Below are 27,953 nucleotides of genomic sequence, written 5' to 3' on the forward strand. Positions count from 1 at the left end.
AAGACACAATCAGAACAAGTTATCCATGTGAATATTATATATTTATTTTAATCTAATAGCCCACTTTGGAACTGCTCTGTAGTTCTGAAGATGAGTTTGTTAGTCACAAGAAAATAAAAGGCACTTACTGTGTCTTTCCCTGTTCCAGAAGACATCATGCACCCAGCGAGACAGGGCGAAACATATGTAATTCCATTATTAGCACAAATGGGCTCCCATTGCGTCCGTGGACAAGAGCATCCAATGTTACAGTCATGGTATAGACCACTTCCCTCAAAAGAAATCTGGGAGATACTAGGAAACAATGCAAGGGTTCATTGAATCAAATAGGAAGAGGTTTCTTGGTCCATTGTGTCTATCTCGACCCTTTGAAAGAGCACTTTGGGAGTCTCACTTGGGCTTCTTTGCCCATAGCAACCAAATTTAAAAAAAAGATTAGTTATCCAGTTCTCTTTTTCAATTTGTTGACTCCTCTTGAAAAATCTTGGTAGTGTCATTCTTGAGGTTTGTTAAATCTTAGTGGTCAGTATTCTTTAATACTTTACCAGCAATCTGAATGGTTCTTAAAAGCAACTGCCTTGATCACCCCAGAGGCACAGTCTGTCTCATTTATGATCAGCAAATGATGTCCCAATGAGAACAGGTATGCATAAGAGAATAGTTTCTTCAACCCTTTTGGTTGTAAACTTGTAAAGCTTGCTGCTGGTTAGCCTATAGAAGGAGGTGTGCAGTGTTAATTAGTCTTATGCCAACATGTTGGAGAAACTTAGCAGGTCACACAGCATCCATAGGAAATAAAGGGTAACCAATGATTCGGGCCTCTGCCCTTCATCAGGTACGTTGGTCATCCTTTACTTCTTATGGGTACTGCATGACCTGCTGAGTTTCTCAAGCACATTTGTATTTCGACTCAAACCGAGCATCTGCAGACCTTCTTGTTTAACCTAACGTGAATCAGCTCGACTCGCAGTGCAAGGATTCCAAATATCTGCATCAACCCACACCAAGGTTATCAAGCAACAAATTAATCCAGTAAAAACTATGACTCACCCTTCATAGGAAACAGTTAAACCAGCCACATGAGAATTGTCACAGCCCAGTCCAAAATAGGGAAGTGATATTAACCAACCCAAGGTGGTACACCCAATGGACAACTTTGCAGCTTGGACTATATTCAGCTTGAACTTTTTCATCACCAAACCACCAAAGAAAATACCAAGACACACTGCTGGGATGTTCATGACCCCTGAAAGAATAAGGTTAATGTCTTAGAGTACTGCATACAAAATCATGAGGGGAATGGATTGGATGAACACAAGTCTTTTGCCCAGAGCAGGAGAAATCAGGGATTAGAGGACATAGGTTTAAGGGGGGGGGTTTGTGGTGAGATTTGGAGGAGAGTGGGGGGGGGGTAGAAGTGAAGAGATTTAACAGGAACCTGTGGGGTTCTTGATCCACACAGAGGATGGTGGGTGTATTGAACAAGCAACTAGAGAGGGGGGTTTAAGGCAGGAACTATTGTCCTTTCTGTAGTGAGGCAACCCCACCCCTCCCTCTCCATTCAGAGAGGTAGGTATTCACAAAGGTAAATTTAAAACCTATTCCCTTGAATGATGCAGACATTAGTATCTCTTCCATGTGTCACCCTCAGACTTCTTGCTAGTTTAATACACCACTCTTCCAATTTTTTTTTGCCTGTATGTTTTCTGCTCGACTTTTCCTGGCAACAGCCCCAGATCCGATCCGACAAAAGCACCACCACCTTCCACATTTACGTTACTGCACACTGTCATCTAGTGCCCAAGACTGGTACCAAACTGAGACTGCAGACACTGCAATATGAAGCTAAACACAATCTGCTGAAGAATTCAGTGCGTTGAGCAGCATCAGTGAGGTGCAGTCAGGGGTGGGGTGTAAATGTTTGACATTTTGGGCTGGAGCCCTTAATCAAGGCTGGAAACACAGAGAGAGAAGCCAGTGCAAAAGGGACAAGGTGAGATGAGCAGGATAGGGGCCTGCATGGCATTGGTGAACCAGGCAGAGCTGAAACGTGATGGACAGAGGCAGATACCAACGGAAAAGAGTGGCAAGAAAACCCAAGGTGTCAGGTGGAGGACGATGAGTCGTAAAGGGTGGGGAGAAGACATTGGCTGCCAGAGCTGGAATCTGAGAAGTTGACAGTGGTGGTATAAAGAGAGATCAGATTGAACCCAAGGAAGGGAGGTTTTCTGTCTGTTGTGTAACTCATCTCTACATTGGAGAGACTGGATGCAGTCTGGTAGATTGTTTCATTGAGCACCTTCACTATGTAACAACCAGTGGCCACCCCTTTTAATTCCATACACCATTCCAACACTTCCACATCTATCCATGGCCTCGTGCACTGCCAAACTGAGGCTACCCACAAATTGGAGGAACACCACCCAATATTCCGTCAGCATTTCCAACTAGACAGAATTAACATCTACTTCTCCAGTTTCCATTTAACCCTCCTTCCTCTTCCCCTATCCCTCCTTTCCTCCAGATTCCTGCCCTCTTCCCTCGCCATTCAGAGAGCTCCTCCTCCCCATCACCTCAGCTTTTTCTCTTCTTCACCCAATTCCTCCTGTGACATCTGACGTTTTCCTTCCCCTACCACTTCCTTCCTACTCTTCCCCCCCCCCCCCCCCCCCGCCACCTTTTTATTCTGTTTGATTTTAGCTCATTTAAAAAAATTCAACTTACAGCACAGTAACAGGCCATTTTGGCCCACGAGTCCATGCCACCCAATTGACCTACATACCCAGTACATTTCGATCAGTGGGAGGTTACCAAAACTCCTGGGGAAAACTCATGCAGACACAGGGAGAATGTACAAACTCCTTATAGTAGATTTGAACCCTGGTCCCAATTGCTGGCGCCATAAAGGTGTTGCACTAACCACTACACCAACCGTGTCGCTCATACCTTGGCAAAATCTGAAACATTGGTTACTTTTTAATTCCTATAGATGATGTGTGAACCATCGAGTTTCTCCAGCACTTCTGAGTATTACCCTAATATTGCAGCATATGTAGACTTTCTAGTTTAATTGGATTGCTTTAATATTTTTTCTTTGCCCGCAAGTGCCAGAATGGTTAAATGAATTTGCTTTTTTTTTGCCACAACTCCTCAGGTTATTTTATGAGATACAATGGGTACCTGTGTTTGGCACTTTCGTTTTTTTTGTCTCTTGTTTTTTTGAGAGGTGGGGACAGGGAAGAGGAGTGAAAGCCTTGTTGTTGGTAGAGTTGTGGTCCATGTGCTACGAGAGTAGTTCCTCTCCTTCAGCTTAGATACAAATGCAAAGGATGACCTCATACGTAACATTGTCTAAATAGGGCTCAAGGAATTATAGTAGAACCTTTTCATCCAGTGCACAGTATCTTCAACCCACTACCATCAAGAACGTCAAAAATCAGGACTGCCAGGCTGGGGAATAGCTTCTTCCCACAATCTACAAGACTGATGAGCAGTATCCTGTATTTGTGAAAATTATCGTAAATATTTATATACATTTACTTAGATTATTCATGTGATCATTACGTACTGTGTGTTTTCTGCGTGCACCATGCTCTGGAGAGAGCATATTTCATCGAGCTCTATATGTGCAATCAGATGACATTAAACTTGATCATTATTGGTTCTGGAGATCTCTGGATTTAAGTTACATTCACTTAATGATCAGCACCAGGTACTTAACATAAATGGAAAAAGGAACAGAAAGGATGGAATCGTCCAGATGAAACAGAGGCTGAAGAATATCTAGTTATTTTTTGATCAGTGCAGAAGAGTTACGAGAAGGAATACAAGATGGGCTGAGAGAGGGGAGGCCACAGCCATCTATGGTGAGCAAGGCAAAGAACCCAAGGGTACATTTGTGTTAATCACAGTGAAACGTCGCCCAAAATCGCATCTTATCAAAAGATTTGAAATTCTCTCTTTCCATGTAGAGTTAAAACCGATTTGCTGCAGTCTGAGTACATGCAGGGAAACACCACAATACCAAGAAGGCAGAATGGTTGGCATAGTGGTTAGTGCAACGGCTTTACAGCACCAGTGATCGGGACCAGGCCTGGGTTCAAATCCCGTGCTGTCTGTAAGGAATTTGTATGTTCTTCCTGTGTCCGCATGGGTTTTCTCCAGAGGCTCCAGTTTCCTCCCACCCTTTAAAACGTTCCGGAGATGTAGGTTAACGGGATGTGAAAGTGGACTCATAGGGCTGAATTGCTTGTTACAGTGTTGTAATTAAAAAATAAATTTAAAATTCAAAAATTTTAATTTATCTCGCTCTTCCCAACGGCTACATCCAGGCATTCAGCTGTACTGCATTGTTCAAGGGCATATCCCCTTGGCATTCATTTCAAATTGATCTCCTTTCTTCTTTGGTCACTCTTCCCAAAATGGAGTAGCCTGTATCAACTTTAAGGAGGTGAGCATGTGAAAAGCGTAACAGTCAAAACAAAGCTAATACCCTCACATATAGAAGCACTAAGGATTTTGCGCCATGGAGTTGTTCTCACAACAGAAACCTTTCATTTTTTTTAACAAAGAAGAAAATTAAACATCAACCCCCTGCAACTCTCACACGAAAACTGAATAAAGCAACACACTGTTTCCGTGAAAATGGTTTCCGACAGCTGTCTCGGAGAGAAAAATAAAAAGTTTGAGACCTCCACTGGCACAAACTCAGTTAATCAGACTTTGGTAGTGCTCAACTCACAGATGTTCCAGACTATTGGATGCTATTTTATTAATGCTGCAAACCATTTTTAATCAGTTTTTAAATGGAAATGTTAGAGAACCCTGTCAGGTGAGAGCAGACAACAGAACCAAAGGGAATGCAGGAACTGGGGGCATGAGAGGCAATGCCTGCTTATTGAGCCAGGTGCCAGACTATCAGTATTCCCGAATAGTTGCTACTGATATACCAGAGTCGTATGGAAAAGGAAAATAACTTGTTTACAAACTATAGTAAATAAAAGGACAAACCGATTATGAAGTTGGACTTTGATGCAGACTGTCCATACTGTTGCTCAATGAACTTGGGTTTGAAGGTCAGCATGCCAATTAAAGAATTGATTTGGATGACCATCGACAACAAATACAAGACATAGATTTTGTTAGTAAACAGTAATTTCACCGATGGAAAAAAACCTGGAATAGCAAACAAAGAAATGCAAAGGTTATTAAAATGGGACTCAAAATTAAACATAATTCCATGCATTTCAGCAAATAATGTTTCAAATTTCTTTGCCCAGGTCCATTTCCATACTTGACAGATTTTCCAGTTCAGACAGTGAAAGGAGATTATCTTGTGGCCACACACCATGTTCAAGAATGGACAATATTATTGGGTGGCACCAGGTTTGCAATTCCCAGAGTTTAGAAAAAGGAGACGTAATCAAACTGAGATGTACAAAATTCTTAAGTAGATTGAAAGGGTTGATGCAGAGCTGATATAGCTCTCCTGACTGGGCTGTCTTTGAGCAGGGATCACAAAATAAATGGGTTAGCCACTCGGGATAGAGAAATCTCTTCATCCAAGTGCAGTTAATCTTTGGAATTGTCTCTCCACCTGGAGCATGGAGGTTCAGTCACTGAAAATATGCAAGGCAGATCAATAACCTTTTAGATATGAATGGAATCATGGAGTATGGGGTTACTGGAAGTGAAGGATCAGCCAGGATCTTAATGAAGGGCAGAAGAGACACAAGAGGCTAAATGGCCCATTTCTGCTTCAAATTGAATGCTCTTTCGTTCAAGCAGAAATCAATGTGAATTTTACTTTCTTAAAACGACATAATTAAGCAACATTTTTGCTTTCGGGTGTTAGAATCTCACCTTAAAATGGATTGAATTTGCATCCTAAACCTGATTGGGTAGATGTGGAAGGGATGGTTCCTCTTGTGGGACAACATTGAATGTTTAAAGTAAGGGCACACCTATTTAAGGCAGAGATAAGAGGGGCATTTCCATTTATTGATGGGCAAGTAGGTGATAGAGAACTGAGGGCCAGTAGGAATATGGAACATCACATTGGCTATGATTTTATTACATGCTGCAGTCTGCACGAGGAACTTATTCCCAAATGGTATGTACTTTATAAGCAAAAAAAAATCTAAAATTAACTCTTACTGATTTTACTTCTGAACGTTTTGCTTGAATAGGGCAGATATCAATTCCCTTGTCATTATAAATACCTGAGTGGAATGATCTTAATCTTCTAAACTCAGGATACATGCTCGGCCATTGTCTTTAACTTCTGTTGTCATTCTGACAAGTCTTTCCCAAGCCATAGAACCCAGAGTTCACCAGATGAACTCTGACCCAAGCTAGGTAGAATCAATGCATAATTTCTCCTGGCACCAACCCTACTATCACCTTGGCATAAATAACACTGAACTCTCGTGGCCACAAGTTTGCAGAGCTCTACATGAAGAATACAACGGATACTCTGGTCGCCTTGGTTAACAGGGCTCTCTCAATCCACACCGAGAGATGACTCGATGGCTTCTCTGACAGCAGTTTGCAGTCCAACTTATGGTGAAAGCTACATTGCTCTGTTAACAACAGTGACCGCACATCACAAATACTTGGCTGAAGGAAGTTAGTTGATGTCCCATGATCACAAACAAATCAGATAATTTTTTCCACTGGAAAAATTAAGCAATGATCCTCTGTGCCACGAAGAGATTTCTTGCACCTTGGGATGAAATGGGATAAAATGCTTGGACTTGCCCTTGCTTGCTGTAGAAGTGGTCGGGTTACATTTGTTTCCTGCAAGTACACTCTGACCCGGTTTGATGAATTCCTTCTTTTCGCAGGACTGGTTTGATTCCTTCTTTCTCAGCTCTTTGGTGAGAGACTTTGGAAAGAACCAAAATGGGATGGAACAAAGGATGGAAATTATTCCAGCGATTAAAAATCCAAGCCACCAAGCACCAACCCATCTTGCATCCTTTGATGTAATTGTGACTTTCTCTGTAAAACAAACAGATGACCCAAAACATTCAAAGTAATATGATGCTATTTAATCTGTGCATAAATTGAATAAAAGGTTCAAGGGTTAGAAGGATATGTATTTGGATCCTCACTTTGTAACTCGAATTGTAAAGAGAATACAGGTAGACCCGACTTACAATGGGCTCTGTTCCCAAACTCCCATCACAAGACAAAATTATCTCAGGTCGAAACAATACCATCTTCCTCATTCCTGCTGCTCTGTGAAGCATCTGAATACATGTTCTGACATTAAGCATCATATAAATTGATGTCTATTAATCAGAAATTTTGTATGGAAGTTATCTTGCGAATAGCATAATGCATTTTAACGCTAGTTTATGACCGGAGAACCCTTTTTTTCCCTCCTCTCACTCTGGATTCAATACCCTGCTCCTACCAGGAGCCCGACATCCCCATTCTGGCCGGGAGGTCGACCATCGTAAGCTGTGATTTGGCCACCCTGCTCTAGATGTTCCCTGTGCCTTGTTCAGAAAAGCTTAAGGGATATTCATTTAGGAATCATCCACCAAAATGACAAAAATGGAGACCGAGAGATTCTGAAAGGGGAAAGAGGTATCTGAAAGAATCCAAGCAAATCGCAAATTTGAGATATCAAAAGTCGGAACATTGTAAATCGGGGTATATAGGGATGCTCTTTATTGACTACATTTCAGCATTCAACACCATTATCCCCTCAAAACTAATCACCAAACTCCAAGACCTGGGCCTCAATACCCCACTGTGTAATTGAATCATGGATTTCCTCACCTCCAAACCCCAATCAAGGCTGCATACAGCCCCTTGCGCTACTTGCTTTATCTATGTCTGTGTGACTTGGTATGCCAATAAAACAATTTACATTTTTGCTAACAATAAAACAGTAGATGACATATGCAAAGGGGCAGTAATTCAGCATACAGGAGGCAAATTGAAAATTTGGCTGAATGGTGTACTAACAATAATCCCTCACTCAATGCCAACAAAACCAAGGATCTCATTGTAGACTGTTAGGAAGGGAAAACCAGAGGTGTATGATCCAGCGATCACTGGAGGAATTAGAGGGGGAGAAAGTGAGCTATTTTAAATTCCTGGAAGTCACCATCTCAGAGGATCTTTCCTGGACTCAGCATACTAATGTCATTGTGAAGAAAGCACATCAGTGCCTTTCCTTCCTGAGGAGTTTGTGGAAGTTTGATGCAACTTTGGAAAACTTGGAAAACTTCTACAGATGTGTAGTGGAAAGTGTGCCGACTAGTTGCCTCATGGCTTGATTATTGGGCATGAATACCTCTGAATGGAAAGCCCTGCGAAGAGTAATGGACACAGTCGAGTGCATCACAGGCAAAACTTTGTCCACCGTCAAATGATTCAACATGGGACACTGCCGTTGGAGAGTATCAGCAATTATCGAGGATCCACGCCATGTAGACATGCTCTGTCCTCACTGGTACTATCAGGAATGAGGAATAGGTGCCACATGACTTGTACCAGCAAGTTCAGGAGCAGATGCCATCCCTCAAACACCTAAACAACACTCAGGGACTCATTTAAAGACTCTTACTTTGCACTTTATTTATTGAGTATTTATTTTTTTCTGTATTTCAGAGTTTGTTTACATTTTTTTGTATTTACATTTGTCTCTTTTGTATATATTTTTTTCTCTCAAGTACAGCTTATAGTTACCGACAAGTAGAAATTCTGCCTGGGCCACAGGAAAACGAATCTCAAGGTTGATTGTGATAATGTTCTCTGACAACACATTCGAATTTGAACTTTGTTTAGATAGGATTGGATATTCACACGTCTCTCCTCCCCCCATTGCTTCTGCTTAGAATGACATGCAGATGGCAAAACACACTCTTGCTAAGTATTTAAGTTTAATTTAATTCAGAGATTATAACATGCCCCTTCCAGTCCACAAGCCCACACCATCCAATTATGCCCATGTGACCCAAGAAACTCCAGAGGTCTTTGGAATATGGGAGTCAACTACAACGCACATGTAAAGGCTTTTTTTAAAAAGCTTAGTTAATTTTGTCCTGATCTCTAAGAGACCATTCTAGTGTTACCATATGATGCAATATCCACACAGACTAATGACTTGGTCATTAGTCTACAAATAAAGGAAATGTGAACACGAGGAATATTTCTTTGAATGGCATTTTTGTCTCTAAATAGTTATGTATCTTTTTAAAGTTTGAGCTCCTTTAGATGGGTTTTGTATCTTTTTATACAGTAAATGTTTTGTTAGTTATCATTATAAAAGTCTTAATATGAAGCTACACAAAATGTTTATCCATTTTATCAATGAATTAAAACTACAATTAACAGTCAGAGTTTGCTTTATTGGATTAAAGAGATTGAAATTCAAAATATTGTAGCTTAAGCTTTTGGAAGAGGATACTTTGAAATTAGGATATATTAGAATAAGTAAAATGTCATCTATAGCACAGAGGAAATACACAGGGAGAGCGTACACACTCCTTACACCCAGAAAAGAATTCAAACTCAGGTTGTTGGCACTGTAAGGCACGTGCTAACTGTGTTCTGCTCGCAAAACTTAAGATTGTTTTTAAATTTGTCCACTGGGCAACTAAACCCTGTTAATCTGACTAGTGTCAGATTTTTCAAAGCAATGTTCTATAGTTCTCAAATAGTTGAGCTAATGGAACTGTCCAACTGCTGATCTCAAATAGTAAACTGGGTGACAAGGTTAGAGTATCAGTTGACACAACACTATTGTCGCACAAGTAACTAGAGTTTGAATCCAGCACTGTTTGTAAGGAGTTTGTATGTTGTCCCAGAATCTGTGTGGATTTCCTCTGGGTTCCCAGATTTCCTCTCACCCTTAAAAAAAAATTCCTGGGATTCATAAATTAATTGGTGCTTTTGGGCTGGAAGGGCCCGTTACCGGGTGGCATCTCCAATTTTTTTTAAAAATTACATTCAATTATGCTTTATGTGAGTGGGAAGGGAAGGTTGAGAATGCCTGCTCTAGACCCAATTATTACTGAAATATTTTGCTGGAGAAAAATTGTCATTGGGCCCATTTCCTTTGGAGTTAGGAAACCGTGCACATAACAAGTCCATGAGGTTTGATTAAAACAGTGGTTTCCAACCTTTTTCTTTCCAACCACATACCACCTTAAGCAATCCATTACTAATCACAGAGCACCTATGGCACAGGGAATATACTTAAAGTGCAATGGGAGTGGAAAGGTTGAAAACCACTGCATTAATTTGCCACTAATCTGCAATTCCTAGAAGAATAAAATCATATCACAGAACAACACGATCACATCAGAGAAGTAGAAAATATCTTGTATAAGGGAATTTTACATGTATTATTTGTGTAATTTTTGTATCCAATATTATTTTTGGACATAGTACAAGTTATGATTTAATTGTTTAGTTATTATAATTATAGAATTTGATGTCCTAAATGAAATGATGCCCTTATGTAATAATTATGGTTATGATTCTATTTAGAGTTGATAGGTGATATGATATGATTTGATCATGTTATTAGTTTATCTTGTGTCAAGGGTTTTTGTTAATAAAAATATTTTAAGAACAAAAATCCACTGATAATGTCCTCTTTCATTTTGCTTGTATTGGGACTGGCAAGCTTCTGCCTGCCATTCTTTCTCTCCTGGGTTTCAAAGTTCAAATTTATTGTCAGAGCACATACATAACATCACATACAACCCTGAGATTCTTCTGCATTTCCCTGTGGGCCAGGCAGAATTTCTAGTTAGCAGTAACTAAACTGTACTCAAGAAAGAAAAATGTAAACAAGCTGACTGTGCAAATACAGAAAATAAATAAGCAAAGCAGGAATCTTTAAATGAATGAGTCAGTTGTTCTGGAATCTGATGGTTGAGGGGTAGCAGCTATTCCTGAACCTGGAAGCTCAAATCTTGTCGAGCTTGCACCTTTTTCCTGATAGCAGAAGCAAGAACAGGGCATGTCCTGGATGGTGTGGATCCTTGATGATTGCTGCTGCTTTGCGACAGCAGGATTCCATACAGATTTTCTCAATGCCTATGATGGGCTGGGTCCTTTACCTTTTGCGGGGCTGAGGTATTTAATTTTAATTAATTTAGACATAGACAGTACAGGGCCTTCCAGCCCATGAACCTGTGCTGCTCGAATACCACGATTAATATACAATCCCCATATATTTTGAAAGGTGGGAGGAAACTGGAGCACCTGTAGGAAACCCACAGAGATACAGGGAGAACATTCAGACTCCTTACCAACAGCACTGGATTCGTACCCGGGTCACTGGCTGGTGCCCTCATACCAGGCCGTGAGACAGCCTGGCCCAATCAGTACATTGGGTCCAGGAAACATCCTCCAAGATGGTGACTCCCAGCAAAATCCTGCCTGGAAAGTATTCACAGCTGATCCAAGGATCCCAATTCCATAATCATTCAAAAAGGCATCGACAACTCTCTTCTGCTTGCATCGGAAAGGAAACAAGATTCACTGATCGTTTCTTACAAGGCAAGTGGGCTTTGTCACCTGGAAAGTTGTGCCTTCTCTATCAAGTTGTGTGGCCATGTGGAACCCAAAATATTCAAACGCTTCTTAATTATGTTTAAGTGAGTGGGCAGAAGTTATTAATGAAGAATCCCTCTGCTGAGTTGAGAGTGTGGAGTAATCTTTAATGATTCACCACTCTACACTAGTTATTAATTGTTCAGAGCCATGAACCACATATCTTGTCTGTTGCATTATCTTTCTTTTTCCATCGAGATACAGCACGATAACTTCTGCCCCATGAGCCTGCAGTGCCCAATGCACCCATGTGACCAATTCACCTACTAACCCTGTACGTCTTTGGAAAGTGAGATGAAACCCAGAAGAAAACCACACAGTGAAGGTACAAACTCCTTGTGCCAGCAGTGGATTCAAATGTGCGTCACCAGTGCCGTAATAGCATTGCGCGAATCACTATACTACTATTCAGAAGGAATATAGTAGTTCTTTCTAAATACTAAGGGCATTTAGTATCACAGGACCTCCTCACAGAATCACCCTTCATGATCTTTATTTTTAAAAGATAGAGTGATATCTTGAATCTTTATTCGTAGCCAGAAAGAAACATCCCAAGATATTTCTTGCAGCTGTTCTGAAACACCTGGAAGGGCTCGGTTGGTCTGGTGCAAGACCACCAATAGCCAGGGTTGCTGCACTGAGCCATGCCTTGCTGTTCTGTGTCTTCATTTTCTCACAGTGATGACAAATGAGCCACGATGCCACTGTATCTCAGCTGAAGGACAGTCACAATGACAAACAACAAGCAACGAAGTTATAACCTTTGATTGGTTCTGTCCATTCACTCTTTTTAAAGCTGCTCAACACTCATTATTGGATGTGGGCAGGTCTACAATTACAGGGTGCAAAAATTCACTTGATTTTTTATGTTAATATTCAGGGACATCTTTCAAACATCAACTGACCACAATAATTGAAGGAAAACCTTTCCTTACCCAAATCAACAAATCCAAAGTCAACAAACAGCTTGGCACAGTATGATCCAAGTAAATATCCAAACAATGGACCGATGAGGGCTATTGTATGCAAAATTCCTAAAACACAAGGAAAGGTTTCTCAAGATCTAGCCATGATAATGTGGCTAAATCAAAATAAATATCAGTTCAAAATGACAAATAAAGTCACCAATGTAAAAGGACGCATTTTCCTCTGTTGCGTGATCATCGAGGTAAGATACCCCCAAGGGTCCAGTTGGTGCTTCGCCAATTCCTCGCAGAAGATTACCGAAGAATATATACAGCCACAATGGGGAACCTCCCGCTTTCTCACAACCTAAGCAAAATATTTCAAGATGTCGTAAGTATCCCATGTGTCTAATTTAGGTCAAGGCACATTCACCAGTCTTGTGGCACTTACCAGGAAGAAGCACATCTGAAGTGACCTCAGATCCTGTACTACTGGAATCATTTGAGCACTGGGAGGTCATGGTGGTTGAATTGCTTGAAAATCTAAGTGCTGTTTCATAGTTGTAGCTGAAGATAACAAATGTCAACAGCTTATCACAAAGTTCAAGAAATTACACATACAAGCAGAAATCTATGCCTGAAGGGTGTACGTACATTTTCTGATTTAAAAAATTCTTGTCATCATCATATTTATGTCTCAAATTCAATGGATTTTTAAAAAAATAAAGATTATGAAAAGGATTGATGAGGACACAGAAGTAGACATTGCCTACATGGCCTTTGACAAGTTCGCGCATGGTAGTAGTATCCAGAAGGTCAGATTGCATAGGATCTGGGGTGAATAGGCCGTTTGGATTCAGAATTGGTGGAAGAAGTCTGAGAGTGGCAGTGGAGAGTTGATACTCAAATTGGAGGCATGCTAACCAGTGGTGTGCCACAGCGATTGGTGCTGGATTCACTGATGACAATGTAGTTAGCAATGGCTAGTATGTTTGCAGAGGACCACCACATTTTGTGGTCTAAAGGACAGTGAAGATTACTGGAGATTACAAAAAGATCTAGATCAGTGGTTTTCAACATTTTTCTTTCCACTCACATACCAGTTTAAGTAATCCCTATGCCATCAGTGATCGGTGATTAGTAAGGAATTGCTTAAAGTGGTATGTAAGTGGGAGGGGAAGTTTGAGAATCACTGCTCTAGACTCAATTGTTACTGAAATATTTTGCTGGAGAAAAATTGTCATTAGCCCATTTCCTTTGGAGTTATGAAACCGTGCACATAGCGAGTCAATGAGGTACAATTTAAAAAAGTGGTATACAAACTTTTTATTTCCATCCACCTCACACCTTAAGCAATTCTTTACGAATCACAGACCACAGATGAAGTAGGGAATACTTAGTGGTATGTGAGTGGAAAGAAAAAAGTTGAGAACCACTGATTTAGATCAACTGGGAAAGAGGACCAAGGAAAGGCAGATGGAATTTAATGTGCATAGGTGTTGCTCTTTGATAGGTTAAACCAGGGCAGGACTTGCACAGTGAATGGCAGGGCTCTGGAGAGAGTTATGGAACAGAGAAGCCTTGGAAATAAGCATATAGTGCCATCAAAGTTGTGTCACAGACAGACAGGGTGGAAAAGAAAGTATTTGGTACACTTTCCTTTATCAATCAGGCATTCAGTACAGGCATCTTACAAATGCACTAGGAATATTTCGCACCCTTCTGTTCACCCAGTGATAGCAAATAGGTCAAACAGGAAATGGTGCCAAAAAGATTCATGAGGCTGTTATTGGGACTGGAGGGTGTGAGTTGTAAGGAGAAGCTGGATAGACAGAGACTTTATGGAGGGTTGGGGGCTAAGAGAAGTACAGAGGTAGGTAAAATCATGAGGGGCAGTGATAGATAGTTATTGGCTTTTGCCAGGGAAGAGGAATCTAAAACTAGGGGAAATATTTAAAAGATACCTGTAAGGGCACCTTTCTCCACAGAGTGAGAGGTGTTCATAAAACAAAGTGTAAAAAGGAAATGAAAGGGGTACATACAAATGTAATGGTTAAAAGACATTTGGACAGGTGCATGGATAGGAGAAGTTTAGAGAGAGATGGGCCAAATGCAGGCAAATGGGACTAGTTTAGGGCAAAAGCTAGGCCAGCATAGACAAGTTGGTCTGGAGAGCCTCTTTCCATGCTATAAAATCCCATAACATAGAAGGGGGCCATTCTATCCTTTGAGTTTCTGTCAGAGCAATTCCATCCATCACTTTACTCCACTGATTTTTCTCTAACTTTCTTTCTTGCATGCCTAAGATCTCCAGTCTGATTTTCCTGCCATTCACTTACATATTTGTGGTCAATTTACAGTGGCCAACTAACTGACCAACAGTTCACATTTGGGCTGTGGGAGGAATCTGGTTCATCTGGGGGTCAGGGAAACCCATGTAATCACAATCAAAAAAGTCCACCCGGACTACACTGGAGGTGAGGATTTTTAAGGTCATCTTCATCTTGGACCAACATGATGCACACTGGGAAATTGCAGGAGTTATTGTAAATTTTAAAAAAAATTAGACATACAGCACAGTAACAGGCCATTTCTGCCCACGAGTCCATGCCACCAATTTACACCCAATTAACCTACACCCCCAATGCATTTCAAATGGTTGGAGGAAACCAGAGCCCCCAAGGAAAACACATGCTGAGATGGGGAGAATGTACAAACTCCTTACAGACAGCATGGGATTCGAACCCAAGCCCCAATCGCTGCATGGCATTGCACTAACCATTATGCCAAGTGTGCCACAAATGTATCACAACTGGAGAAATTGGGAAGATGGTCAATGCCATGGGATCTACTGTGGCCCAGCTGGTTGATCTCTGTATTTACTACAAGTCGTGCACACAGATGGTTACATTAACCAATCAAGCGATTGCAGTCGATCCACTCCCGTTCGAAATTTTAAAAATATTTGTCTCTTTAAACTTGAGTTTTGCTGAAGTTGCAAGAGACCTATGAATCACGCAAATACACCGCAGTGCTGGGGAAACAGTGAGTCTCACAGTATCTATAGGAAGCAAAGACTAACCGACATTTTGGGCATGAGCCCTTTGTTAAGATAAGAGTTGATGAGATTATGGTAATTGATAATAATAGAAATAAAAGAGATGAGGCAATCCAAAACACACTGCACTCCACTAAGATCCCTGTAGTAAATTATGTATGGAAGGTCCTGGGACTGTCCTACCTGAGTTGGGATGTGGTGCACCAATGGGGAAAGATTTAATATTAAACCTTACCAGGAATAAGCATTGTTGCTCATGATTGGTTAACTGACCAAAGGTAACTCTGGGATGGAGTTCAACAACTAGCAATAGCCTGTGTAAACATTGCTTTACAGAGTGAAGATAAGGGGAACAGAAGGACACTCAAGGCAGTTGGAGCACCATGGAAACATTTTGTTCACCTGCAGCCTAGCTGGACATATTCTGAAAAGGTTGTGGAGAATGGAAGAAAGTTGTAACCCAAATTTTACTGTTAATACTTGGGAAAACAAAGTGTTAAAATCTGACGATAAAATTCCAAATCCAGTGAAAACAAAAGAAAAATCAGTCTTCGTTCGTCACATTTAAACCCACTTCAGGATAAAGCTTCCACTCAGTGGTCAGAAGGATCTGAAATTTGTGGGCTTAATTATTAGTAAAGGTTCGCAAAAAAAGTAAAACCCGAGAAAGTCCCACACTAATAACTCAAATAATAAACAACTCACCGTCCCATGAAGAAATGAGGCAAAGCAATTAAAAAAGTTCCAAGACCCATGATTAGGCTTCCAACTGCGATTACCTTGGGTCGGTGGAATTTTGCTCCAAAGTAGCTCACAAATGTAATCACCAGCAAATTCCCTTCACAAAGAGCAGAGGAAAGGGGTGGGGGGGGGGGGGAATACTCGTTAACAGTTCAGTTTAGGTTCTAGATTGGTTTGAGGACTCTCACATCGATGCTTACCAATTTCAAAGCTTCCATCGACTATACCAATCAGAGAGCTGGGTATGTCAAACCGTCTCTCCAGTTGTGTGATGGTGCTCTTCATGTAGCTCCCAGACAATGTTTTTGACAGATACAAGATGGAAAAGGCTGCAAGAAATAGCTTTGAAAATACAAGAGTTTTGTAAACAAACGTGATCAGGGAAAAAAATGTGATAGAGTCTGGCACTGACCTTGAAGGCCAGTGAAAAGGGAAATGAGGCTTTGTTTAATTCAATAGAAACAGGATCACTCATCGGTTACAGTATGGAAAGTGGACATGGATTAAATTGGTTTTCATCAGCTTCCTACCCCATCAGCACACCATCTAATTTTACTATATATATATATATATATTTTTTTTTTAAAATGCCCCTAATTTGAATTTAACACTGAGCTTCAATAAATTGCTCCAGTGTCATACTCTTTTATGCGGAGTATTTTGGCCGAGTGTCCAATGTAATCCCACCAATAAAATCTTGGGCTTCCTCAGTAGAGTTAATTGTGGAAGTGCACTAACGTTTTTCACTATTTACTCAGCATTTTTCTCGTTGTGAACTTGGGCTCATGTGTTGCGCAGGTCGATTTGTCTTATTGGACTTAGCGAATGCACTATGATTGAGGTTTTGTTTGGTCTCGAATAACGAGTCCATGGAATAATATGAGATCAAGAACAAATGAGATCAAGGGGAAGAATTGACCTTCTGACCCATGGAGCCTGCTCTATCATTCAATGAGATAATAGCTGACCTAACTGTGGTTTCAGCTCCATCTCCCTGCCTTTTCCCCCCATACCCCCAATTTTCCCTGGGCAAAAATTTATCCAAATATTTTCTTAAGCCTCCCTTAGGTGGAGAATTTCACAGATTCACTGCTTTCTGGGCGAAACAGTTCCTCCTATAGTCAAGTCACCTGGAGATAACATTTCTCCAGGATGACGGAGCATATTTACATAAATAAGATAGAAGTTAAACATGAAATATTAAATATTAAGATGTATATTGTAAGAGTCCCCAGTGCCGAGGTACTCTATGCACACGTGTTCTGGGAATTCAGGAGCCTCATGGCCTGGGGGGATAAAAACTCTTACCCAATCTGGACATAAAGGCCTGAGTGCTGCAGTACCTCCTACCAGATGGTAGGAGGGAGAACAGTTTAGTTGAGGGGTATGTGGAGTCCTTCACAATGTTTATTGCCTTTCACCTTAATAGAGTCTTGTTGAGGCCCTTCAGGGTGAGAGAAAGCCCCCACTGATCTTTTCTGATGACTTCACTATCCTCTGCAGGGTCTTGCAGCCTGAAGACATACAGTTTCCAAACCAGGTAGAGATGCAGTTGCACAGGATTCTCTCGATACATCTTCTGTAGAATGTAGTGAGGATGGAGCGGGGGGAGGGGGGTGGGTGAGTGAGAGATGAACTTGCCTCAGCCTTCACAGGAAGTAGAGGCACTGCTGGGATTTCTTGGCTATGGAGCTGGTGTTAAGGGACCGGGTGAGATTCTCTGCCAAGTGCACTCCAAGGAACTTGATACTCTTGACGACCTCAATGGTGGAGTTGTCAATGACCAGCAGAGCGAGGTCCCCCGGGACCTCCTCATCCCTATCCTAAGTCTACTCACCCGAATCTTGAAGTGATGTCCCCCTGGTTTTCTAGGTGCTTAGCTTACCTTGGTGGTGACACCTCCCACCTTGTGCAACTCTACTAAAGTGACCACTGCAGTTATGACTTGGCAGAGCAGGGCAGTGGACCAGAGGTGCTCAGGAAATTTAATCTCAGCAAGACCTGGACTTTAACACTCACAAACCTAGCTTCTCTTTTCTTCTCTATGCCTAGAGGAAGCCAAAACACAGGTGAAGCACCAACTGGGTATAGACGGGTGACGATCCAGAGTTGGCTCTGATCCAATGCAAGTGGTAGGTGCAGAGCTGGAGAATTATCCCACTGTTAGAAATTATTCACAAAATTTATGGAATTATAGGAATTGCAGCCATTAATTCAAATGAGGACCAGACTTTGAAAGAAAACAAGCCTGCTCACAGTTTAATAATTACTGATACTTATAATAGGTCCAAGTCTGACCTCCCATCCATTGAAGACATCTCTGAGATGCTGCCTCCAGAAGACAGCCAAAATCATAAAGGACCCCCACCACCCTGGTCACAACTTCTTCTCACTACTACCTTCAGGCAGAAGTTACAGAAGCCTGAAGTCCAACAACTTGGGTCAAGAACAATAATTCAACAGTATTCAGGGTCTTGAACCTCTCTGCACTACCCTCAACCTAAACTAATACTGGATCACCAAATGGTCTGCACACGTGATGCATGTGGAAGGGCATCCAAGATATCACCAACCACAAGGCTCCACCATCTGCCTGTGCTGCCTCCCTCCCAGATGCACTGAACATCTTCCATGAGAGCTTTGAGGCAAGAAACAATGTGGTTGCAAAGAAGACCACCTCGCCTCCGAATGATCAAGTGCTGTGTCTTGCAGTGGCCAACGTGAAGAGAGAGTTAGGCAAGGTCAACCAACTGAAAGCCGCTGGACTGGATAACATTCCAGGCAGAGTGCTCAGTGGACATGTGGCTCAGCTAACAGATGTTCTCGCTGACCTCTAACATCTCTGAGAAGCGCCATGGTCCCAACGTGCTTCAAAGCTGCCATCATTCTCCGTGTTGAAGAAGTTATCTGTGTCCTGCCTCAATAACTACTGCCCTGTCTCACTCATGTCCATCGTCACAAAGAGCTTTGAGAGACTCGTCATGGGGCACATCAAGCTCCTGCTTTTCCTGTTATCCCCCCTCCCCATCTGTATGCAGTTTGCATACAGATCCAACCACTCTATGGACGATGCCATCACCATCGCTCTCCAACTAGTCTTCACTCACCTGGAAAACGAGGACTCGTATGTTTGAATGCTGTTTATTGACTTCAGTTTGCCATTCCACACAATCGTACCTCAGCACCTGATAAAGAAGTGAAGGCTGCTGGGTCTAAATCCCTTCCTCTGCATTTGAATTCTTGAATTTCTGCCAGAGTGAACTCAAGCAGTTGGGATCAGCACTTCAAAGACCATCACAGTGAGCACGGGGGCTCCCCAGGGCTGTGTGCTTAGTCCACTGCTGTTCACTCTGCTGACACATGACTGTGAGACTAAACACAGCTTGAACTGCATCATAAAGTTCACTGACATGACCGTAGTGGGCCTTATTAGTAAGAATGAGGAGTCAGCGTACAGAGATGAGGTGCAGTCGCTAACGGGCTGGGGCAGAGCCAACAACCTGTATCTGAATGTTAATAAAACAAAAGAGATGGTTGTCAATTTCAGGAGGGCTCCAGAGGACCACGCTCCACTGACCATTGACAGCTCCACCATTAAGGTAATCAAGGAGCATCAGGTTCCTTTGAGTGCACTTGGTGGAGAGCCTCACCTGATCCCTTGACACCAGCTCCATAGCCAAGAAAGCCCAGCAGTGCCTCTACTTCCTGTGAAGGTTGAGGAAAGTTCATTTCCAACCACCCCCCCCCCCCACCCTCACTACATTCTACAGGGGATAGATTGAAAGTATACTGAGCAACTGCATCACCACCTGGTTTGGAAGCTGCACCACCTCGTTCTGCAAGACCCTGCAAAGGATAGTGAAATCAGTGGAAAAGATCAGTGGGGGCTCTCTTCCTACCCTGAAGGACATCTACAACACTCTATGGAGGTGAAAGGCAATAAACATCGATAAGGACTCCACACACCCTTCAAGTAAACGGTTCTCCCTTCTGTCACCTGGTAGGAGGTACTGTAGCACATGTCCAGATTGGGTAATAGTTTATTTCTCCCCCCCCCCCCCAAGCCATCAGGCTCCTTAATTCCCAGAACATATGTGGATAATGCCCCATGGACTTTTACTAATATTTCAATATTTCAATGTATTTAACTTTGATCTTGTATTTATGTAAATGGGGTCCTGGAGAAATACTATCTCGTCATTAATGTGCGTGCATAGTATGAATGATAAATAAAGGTGACTTGACATGGATGTTCCCTGTGTACGTGTGTGGCTGCAGCAAACAAGAATTTCAATGCATCTGCACATTGTACTTATGTACATGACAATAAACTCTCATTGCATGGTCAGCAGTTAATAATTTATTGTTACTTGTAGGTTTAAAAAAACTATAAAGGTTGATTTAATTTGATTTTGGAGATGCACTGGGAGGATGTCCCAGAAAATGCCTGCTTGGTGTAATGAACAAAGATCAATTTACATTTCACATCTTCATTCTCCAAATGACTCAGTTCACAGTCACAACACCCACAACATTACAAACACCCGTGCTGTGCATAAACATTCTTCTGGATTTAGCATTAAGTGGGGCGGGGGGGTAAAGAGGAAATCTAGTGCCCCGCAGCATTACACCAGAAAGTCACTCCCTGCTCATTGAGCAGCGTGATTGACAGTGACAGTGCATCACCAATATGTCACAGTTTCCAGCTCAGAGAGAAGAGTTAATGAAGGTATCCTCTGCCCCAAATTGTTTCTGCTCAAAAACACATGCGGCTAATCGGTTCATTAATACAAACCTCGAAACTCCAGGTGAACCTCCCACCCCGACTTGGAGTCAGGCACGGAGGAGGGAAGGGAGAGGATAAATCAACTAACATTCACAGCTTCTTGATGAAGCCAGAATGTCCAGATTAAAGGACTCCAAAGGAAGCAATCGTGGAGCTAAATGTGAAATGTTTTTAGGCTTGTGAGACAAAGAGATATTTGGAAAGGCTAATCCTTTTCTAAATCACACTAAGCATCCCAGGACACAAGAAATATGGAGAGAATAAGCTTTTGGTCACTGGCATATATTCCATTGCCGACTGTGTCTATCTTTCTGACGCACAAAATTGAACCAGATCGCTGGTGATAATGGTGTCAGATGTCATAGCTATGACAGTTTCCACCTCTGATGTCCTATTTGACTCAAAATCCTCATCTGGTCCTGCAACCCTTATCTATCTGCTTCTCCCAAAACTCCAATGCATGATTCCCAACCAGCCCTCTTCATTCTATTCATTGCAGGCTCAAGGTTAAGTTCCTTGCCAGCCTTTTCCAAGCTCTGGTCAATAACTATTCAACCATCATTCCAGTGCATGATATCCAATTTTGGAGTTACTTTTTTTAAAAATTTTTTTTAATATATACACGTTACATTTTTTAAATACTTCTGTGGAAGCGCTAGAGGCAAGTCCATGGACACTCGGTGGCTCTGAGTGGACTATCTTTTGCTTCTCTTTCTCTGACTGCCCATGTGGGGCTCTGACGGTCTGTTGACACCAGTTTGTTACCAACCATCATCACCGCCTGACGTACGCAAGTTACTCACTGCATTTTTTTTTGCTTATTCTCTGCTCTGTGGTGCAAAGATATTGTTGAAAATGAGCGATGGCAAAATAGTTGAAATGGTTCTGAATCAAGGCAAGAACAAAACATTATTTTCATCGTAGGTAGACACTGAAAGCCTGCCGGTGTTGGTTGTTGTTGCTTAACAGCTGATAACAGGGATTCCTGCTGCTACTGTGCTGCTTAGTTACCCAAAACACATTATTCCAAAATCCAAAAAAAGGACTTCTGGTCCCAGATGTTTCGGATGGGGTGGGGGGGAGAGGAGTACGCAAACTGTACCGTGAAAGTTGAATGTTACCATTGTTACCAATCTTGTTACTGTTGATTGTGAACATTTTTTTTGTGGATCCAAATTGGCAATGGGGCATGGTGAATGTTTGTTAGCGGACTGGGTGGGATGCAAAACTAAGCTTCTCACCATCTCTCTCTAGCGGTGACCGCAAGCAAGTCAATCGAAATACAGTTATGAGAGATTTGTAAAGAGGCATCTGGATGAAAGTCACGTTTGTCGTCATGGGAAGAAAAAGCAACTTCCACACAGACAGCACTGAAGATCAAGATCAAACCTGTGTTATGGAGATGTGAGGCAGTAGCTACAGTGGATTAAAGGGCTGGAAAAGTATGAATGAAAGTCTCAACCCTTCAACTGTCCAACTGAACCTAGTCTATTGAGATCGGAAGGGTTTAATAGTTTTGGCGGGAATATATAGATCGGCACAAGATCGAGAGCCAAAGGGCCTGTATTGTGATGTTCTATGTTCTCTTAGTGTCAGAAGCCGAGTCAATCAGAAATTCCAAAAGGGATTTACTTAATTGTTACAATACGAAAGAAGGTCATTCAGCCCATTGGATCCGAGCCCATCAATCCAGTTATTCCTGCCTTATTTTGCTGCAGCCCTTCAATTCTTTCTCTCCGACTCGCTCCACAACTCTCCCCCCAGGTTCTTTTGCCATTTAACGACACGATGGTTCACTTACAACAACCAACTGACCTACTAGCTAGTCTTCAGGAAATGGGAGAGAACTGGAGCACCGCAGGGTCACATGCAAACACCACGCAGAGAGCACTGGTGTTCACAGAGCTCCCCAACGTCACCCTCTGCACCACCGGGTCATCAATTTGGAACCAAACACAGGATAGAATCATCGGTAGAATGGGCAAATAGGACTGAAAAGATGGGCAGAGAACTGCATGGATTAGGCAAGGGTTCCCACGCCACAAGAAATCCATGCCATTTTGCTGATCCTAATCGATTTCAATAGGACATCAGACCAGTACACCAAATCACATTTGAATCAAGCTCATGCAGGCACAGAATGATGGGTAAGGGTCATTTAGTGACCCTGTATATCAGTCATACTGGATTATCAGAACTGTCAAATTTCTTCTGGCAGGGCAAGGGCTCCAAGTGCAAATAGTTTGCTTTTGCAACTGAACTTTAACACTAAACAAACCAAAATGAATGTGTTACCCCTACAGAGAGAGAAAAAAAACATTTCTCCATTTCAAGTGGAAGGTATCCAGCAAAAAAAAAATGCATATGTAGCATTTTATAGATTTAAAGAACAAATCGAACGTGGTAACGTCTCCATCTAGGATTGAACCTCTTAGACTCCCAATATTTATGATTCTGCCTACCTTTAAATTGTTAAAGCAGGAGCGCTTCTCTTTTGCAGGTGGGGAATAAATTGGTGAACCGAGCTTGTCCTTAAGCGGATTTTCCATCCTCTGCTGCTTCCCACCGTGAACAAACTCTGCGGCAACTTTGCGAGGAGTTTCGAAGCCCCGCGATCACCGAGGAAAATCTGAAAAAGAGACTCAATTTTTGGGTGGGGGGTAAGCGCAAAGCAAGCAAGGACTTGCTTTTATTGCCCTGGGAGCTCGTGTTGGAAGGGAAGGGTGGGCTGGTCTTTTCAAGAACCGACTGCATGGTGAACCTTAGCCAACTCTGTTAATGATCAACACGCTGGAGTCCCTCACATGTAATCGTGAGAGCCAAAAAAAAAGCCCCCGTGCCTTCCCCAACCCCTGGGGTGTGGGGGGGTGGGGTGTCCAAAGCGATCGGGCATAACCCGCTTCCCAGACCCTGGGGGAGGCGAAGGGCCAACGCTGGCCGTTCTCCGCTGGCATTTAGAAATGTGGGCATGTGTTAAGGATTTCGAGAATTGGATCGCCTTACACCAGTTTATTAAAGGGTGAATTAAGACCATCCAACAGTGCGAGTATTCAGATGGATTATTCTCGATTGCTTTAATGACATTTATGAAACTTTTGTCGCAAGATTTCTCTCCCCTCCCCCTTTTAACATTCTCCTGCAAAATACAAACATTGGGCAGTCAGCCCAAGGCTAGGATCCAACCGGCTGCATGTCTCCCCCCTCCACCCCCCAAACACCTCTCAGTGGTGCCCCCCTCCACCCCCCAAACACCTCTCAGTGGTGCCCCCCCTCCACCCCCCAAACACCTCTCAGTGGTGCCCCCCTCCACCCCCCAAACACCTCTCAGTGGTGCCCCCCTCCACCCCCCAAACACCTCTCAGTGGTCCCCCCTCCACCCCCCAAACACCTCTCAGTGGTGCCCCCCTCCACCCCCCAAACACCTCTCAGTGGTGCCCCCCTCCACCCCCCAAACACCTCTCAGTGGTGCCCCCCTCCACCCCCCAAACACCTCTCAGTGGTGCCCCCCTCCACCCCCCAAACACCTCTCAGTGGTGCCCCCCTCCACCCCCCAAACACCTCTCAGTGGTGCCCCCCTCCACCCCCCAAACACCTCTCAGTGGTGCCCCCCTCCACCCCCCAAACACCTCTCAGTGGTGCCCCCCTCCACCCCCCAAACACCTCTCAGTGGTGCCCCCCTCCACCCCCCAAACACCTCTCAGTGGTGCCCCCCTCCACCCCCCAAACACCTCTCAGTGGTGCCCCCCTCCACCCCCCAAACACCTCTCAGTGGTGCCCCCCTCCACCCCCCAAACACCTCTCAGTGGTGCCCCCCTCCACCCCCCAAACACCTCTCAGTGGTGCCCCCCTCCACCCCCCAAAACCTCTCAGTGGTGCCCCCCTCCACCCCCCAAAACCTCTCAGTGGTGCCCCCCTCCACCCCCCAAAACCTCTCTGTGGTGCCCCCCTCCACCCCCCAAAACCTCTCTGTGGTGCCCCCCTCCACCCCCCAAAACCTCTCTGTGGTGCCCCCCTCCACCCCCCAAAACCTCTCTGTGGTGCCCCCCTCCACCCCCCAAAACCTCTCTGTGGTGCCCCCCTCCACCCCCCAAAACCTCTCTGTGGTGCCCCCCTCCACCCCCCAAAACCTCTCTGTGGTTCCCCCCTCCACCCCCAAAACCTCTCTGTGGTTTCCCCCTCCACCCCCCAAAACCTCTCTGTGGTTCCCCCCTCCACCCCCCAAAACCTCTCTGTGGTTCCCCCCTCCACCCCCCAAAACCTCTCTGTGGTTCCCCCCTCCACCCCCCAAAACCTCTCAGTGGTTCCCCCCTCCACCCCCCAAAACCTCTCAGTGGTTCCCCCCTCCACCCCCCAAAACCTCTCAGTGGTTCCCCCCTCCACCCCCCAAAACCTCTCAGTGGTTCCCCCCTCCACCTCCCAAAACCTCTCAGTGGTTCCCCCCTCCACCCCCCAAAACCTCTCAGTGGTTCCCCCCTCCACCCCCCAAAACCTCTCAGTGGTTCCCCCCTCCACCCCCCAAAACCTCTCAGTGGTTCCCCCCTCCACCCCCCAAAACCTCTCAGTGGTTCCCCCCTCCACCCCCCAAAACCTCTCAGTGGTTCCCCCCTCCACCCCCCAAAACCTCTCAGTGGTTCCCCCCTCCACCCCCCAAAACCTCTCAGTGGTTCCCCCCTCCACCCCCCAAAACCTCTCAGTGGTTCCCCCCTCCACCCCCCAAAACCTCTCAGTGGTTCCCCCCTCCACCCCCCAAAACCTCTCAGTGGTTCCCCCCTCCACCCCCCAAAACCTCTCAGTGGTTCCCCCCTCCACCCCCCAAAACCTCTCAGTGATTCCCCCCTCCACCCCCCAAAACCTCTCAGTGATTCCCCCCTCCACCCCCCAAAACCTCTCTGTTCCCCTCCACCCTCCATCCCCAAAAACCTCTTAGTGGTTCCCCTCCTGGTAACCTTGAACGGCTTTCACTTTACACACTTAACGACCCCAATTCTCCACCAGCATATCTGATGAATCAGTGAAATAATGACATCCTATATAAGAGAGAGAGAGTGAGAGAGAGAGAGGGGGGAAGGGGAAACTTATCCGCTCAGGGAGAGTTGACACAGAGGGACAATGTACCCTGAATCTTTTACCCTGAATCAGTGCTGCCCTGGATGCTCTTGAAGTAAGGCGAGGTCAGGAACGGTGAATCCCGAAATCGGTGGGAGGGTTAGAGAAAAGTTTTTGCACTTGCCGTTGTCATTCTTCCTCCACCCGTCAGCTGCCCCGCTCTCCAACAAGAGACTGTTGCAGCGGTCAACTACCCAATTAAAAATGCAGAGGAAATACATCGGGCGAGCAGGTCCCTGTGAGCAACTTAACCTCCTGAGTGTGTGCAGGTTTTCCACTCAATTGGCGGTCGGGATCCACGAGGAAAACGCGGGGTGAAAGCCGAAAGCCTGCAGACCCTTATTCTAGCTTTAAAAGCACTCATCCGGAGAAATGCTGGAATAACTCAGCAGGTCTGGCGTTGTCTAAAGGAGGAATCAAATCAAAGTTTTGTGGTCTGAGCCCTTCTTCAAGGTAAGTGTAAAGAGCAGGCAGGGAGGAAGCAAGGAAGGAAACGGTGGGGAGCACAGACAAAAGGTGTTGCATGGAAATGGGTGGTGTGACATAGTATAAACTGGAGTTTAATATTGCAAGAATATAATCTGCAAATTAACCATATCAGAAGTATAAATAATGTGTCTGCAAATCAAGGTGTTAAAATTAATTGTATACAAAAATATACTCAAAATTGGGTTACTGTATTATATGTTGTCTATTGTTATTTCTTTATGATTTTAAGGCTGTTTAATTATAATTGAATTAATTAAAATTCCTTTAAAGGGGTAAGTTGTGACAGTATATAGAAGTGTTTGGGAGATGAATTGGGAGGTTTATTAGAGTGGGTCACACACAGACACTTTAAAAATTCATGAGTCTTGCGGAGTGCTCACCTACTCATGATGAACTGCTATTTGCAAAGGCAACGATATAGCAGCAACTTTTGTCAGGAAAAAATAAAGTTTGCTGTCTGGAAGAGCATGTGATCCTTGCAGGCAGAAAGAGGATGGCTTTGAGTGGGAGGGAGGGAGTGAGAGAGAGGAGAGACACAGACTACAGTTTCAGAGAGGCAAGCTTTGGAAGATGGCCTGCTCATAGGAGAGGGTGGGCTGTCTGGTGTTTCCCTTGGAATAGGAGAAACAGAAAGGAACTCTGGTGACCTGAAAGAAAGAGAACCCTGAAGGGGGGGAAAAGTTTTGTCAGCAAGACACTAATCAACAAGGAATCAGTTGTGGATTTCCTGGAACAAGAAAAACTCTCTCTGAAAACCAACAAGACCCTCCTGAGTGGTAACCATCTACCTGTTAAGCACCAAAATCTGGTGAACTTTATTAATGCTAACTTCAGTGGACAGTACAAGGATTGCCTGCAACCAGTGAGATTGGACTGTGAACCAAAGAACTTTTCTAAACTTGTACACACATGTGCACTTAGAATTAGAGGGAGGTTAAGTAAGTCAATAGAGATAAGTCAAAGTTTGATTCTATTTTCATGTTCGAAGATAATTAAAAGCAACTTTTATTTACGTAACCCTTTGTGGTGCATATCTATTGCTGCTGTGTTTTGGGGTGCTCATGAGTCATAACATTTTATGGGAGCTTGTCTGTTTTGGATTTGAAAATTGTAGTTTTTGTGATTTATTAGTTAATTGGGTTTTTTTTTTCCAAGCTAATTTGAAGCTTGTGTCTGGAAAAATGGAAGAAATGGCAGTTGATATATTTTTGTCCCAACCATCAGTTGCAGAACAAGAGAAAAGAGGAACTAATGGCTATTTTTAAGGCATTAAAATTGACTG

The 27,953-nt window shown here is 43.5% G+C and overlaps 1 protein-coding gene across 2 annotated transcripts in view; it reads right to left on the reverse strand.

Moving 5' to 3' along the window:
• The window catches only part of LOC138748802 (solute carrier organic anion transporter family member 1C1-like), a 49,594-nt gene extending 23,244 nt beyond the window's left edge, over positions 1-26,350 (reverse strand). Inside the window, exons 1-11 of one of the 2 annotated variants that reach the window (XM_069909572.1) lie at positions 26,206-26,350; positions 23,539-23,705; positions 16,491-16,632; positions 16,255-16,387; positions 12,943-13,058; positions 12,712-12,858; positions 12,522-12,620; positions 6,760-7,002; positions 5,011-5,175; positions 1,051-1,246; positions 129-294 (exon numbers count right to left, since the gene is read on the reverse strand). In XM_069909572.1, the coding sequence (XP_069765673.1) occupies positions 129-294; positions 1,051-1,246; positions 5,011-5,175; positions 6,760-7,002; positions 12,522-12,620; positions 12,712-12,858; positions 12,943-13,058; positions 16,255-16,387; positions 16,491-16,632; positions 23,539-23,625 (1,494 nt within the window). In that variant the 5' untranslated portion in view covers positions 23,626-23,705; positions 26,206-26,350. Of the gene's footprint in view, positions 1-128; positions 295-1,050; positions 1,247-5,010; positions 5,176-6,759; positions 7,003-12,521; positions 12,621-12,711; positions 12,859-12,942; positions 13,059-16,254; positions 16,388-16,490; positions 16,633-23,538; positions 23,706-26,022; positions 26,090-26,205 lie in introns of those variants that run through there. The other variant, XM_069909573.1, reaches the window with a different exon arrangement.
• Positions 26,351-27,953: the final 1,603 nt, after the last annotated feature.

This window comes from Narcine bancroftii, chromosome 13 (genome assembly GCF_036971445.1).
Source record: "Narcine bancroftii isolate sNarBan1 chromosome 13, sNarBan1.hap1, whole genome shotgun sequence".
NCBI lineage: Eukaryota > Metazoa > Chordata > Chondrichthyes > Torpediniformes > Narcinidae > Narcine > Narcine bancroftii.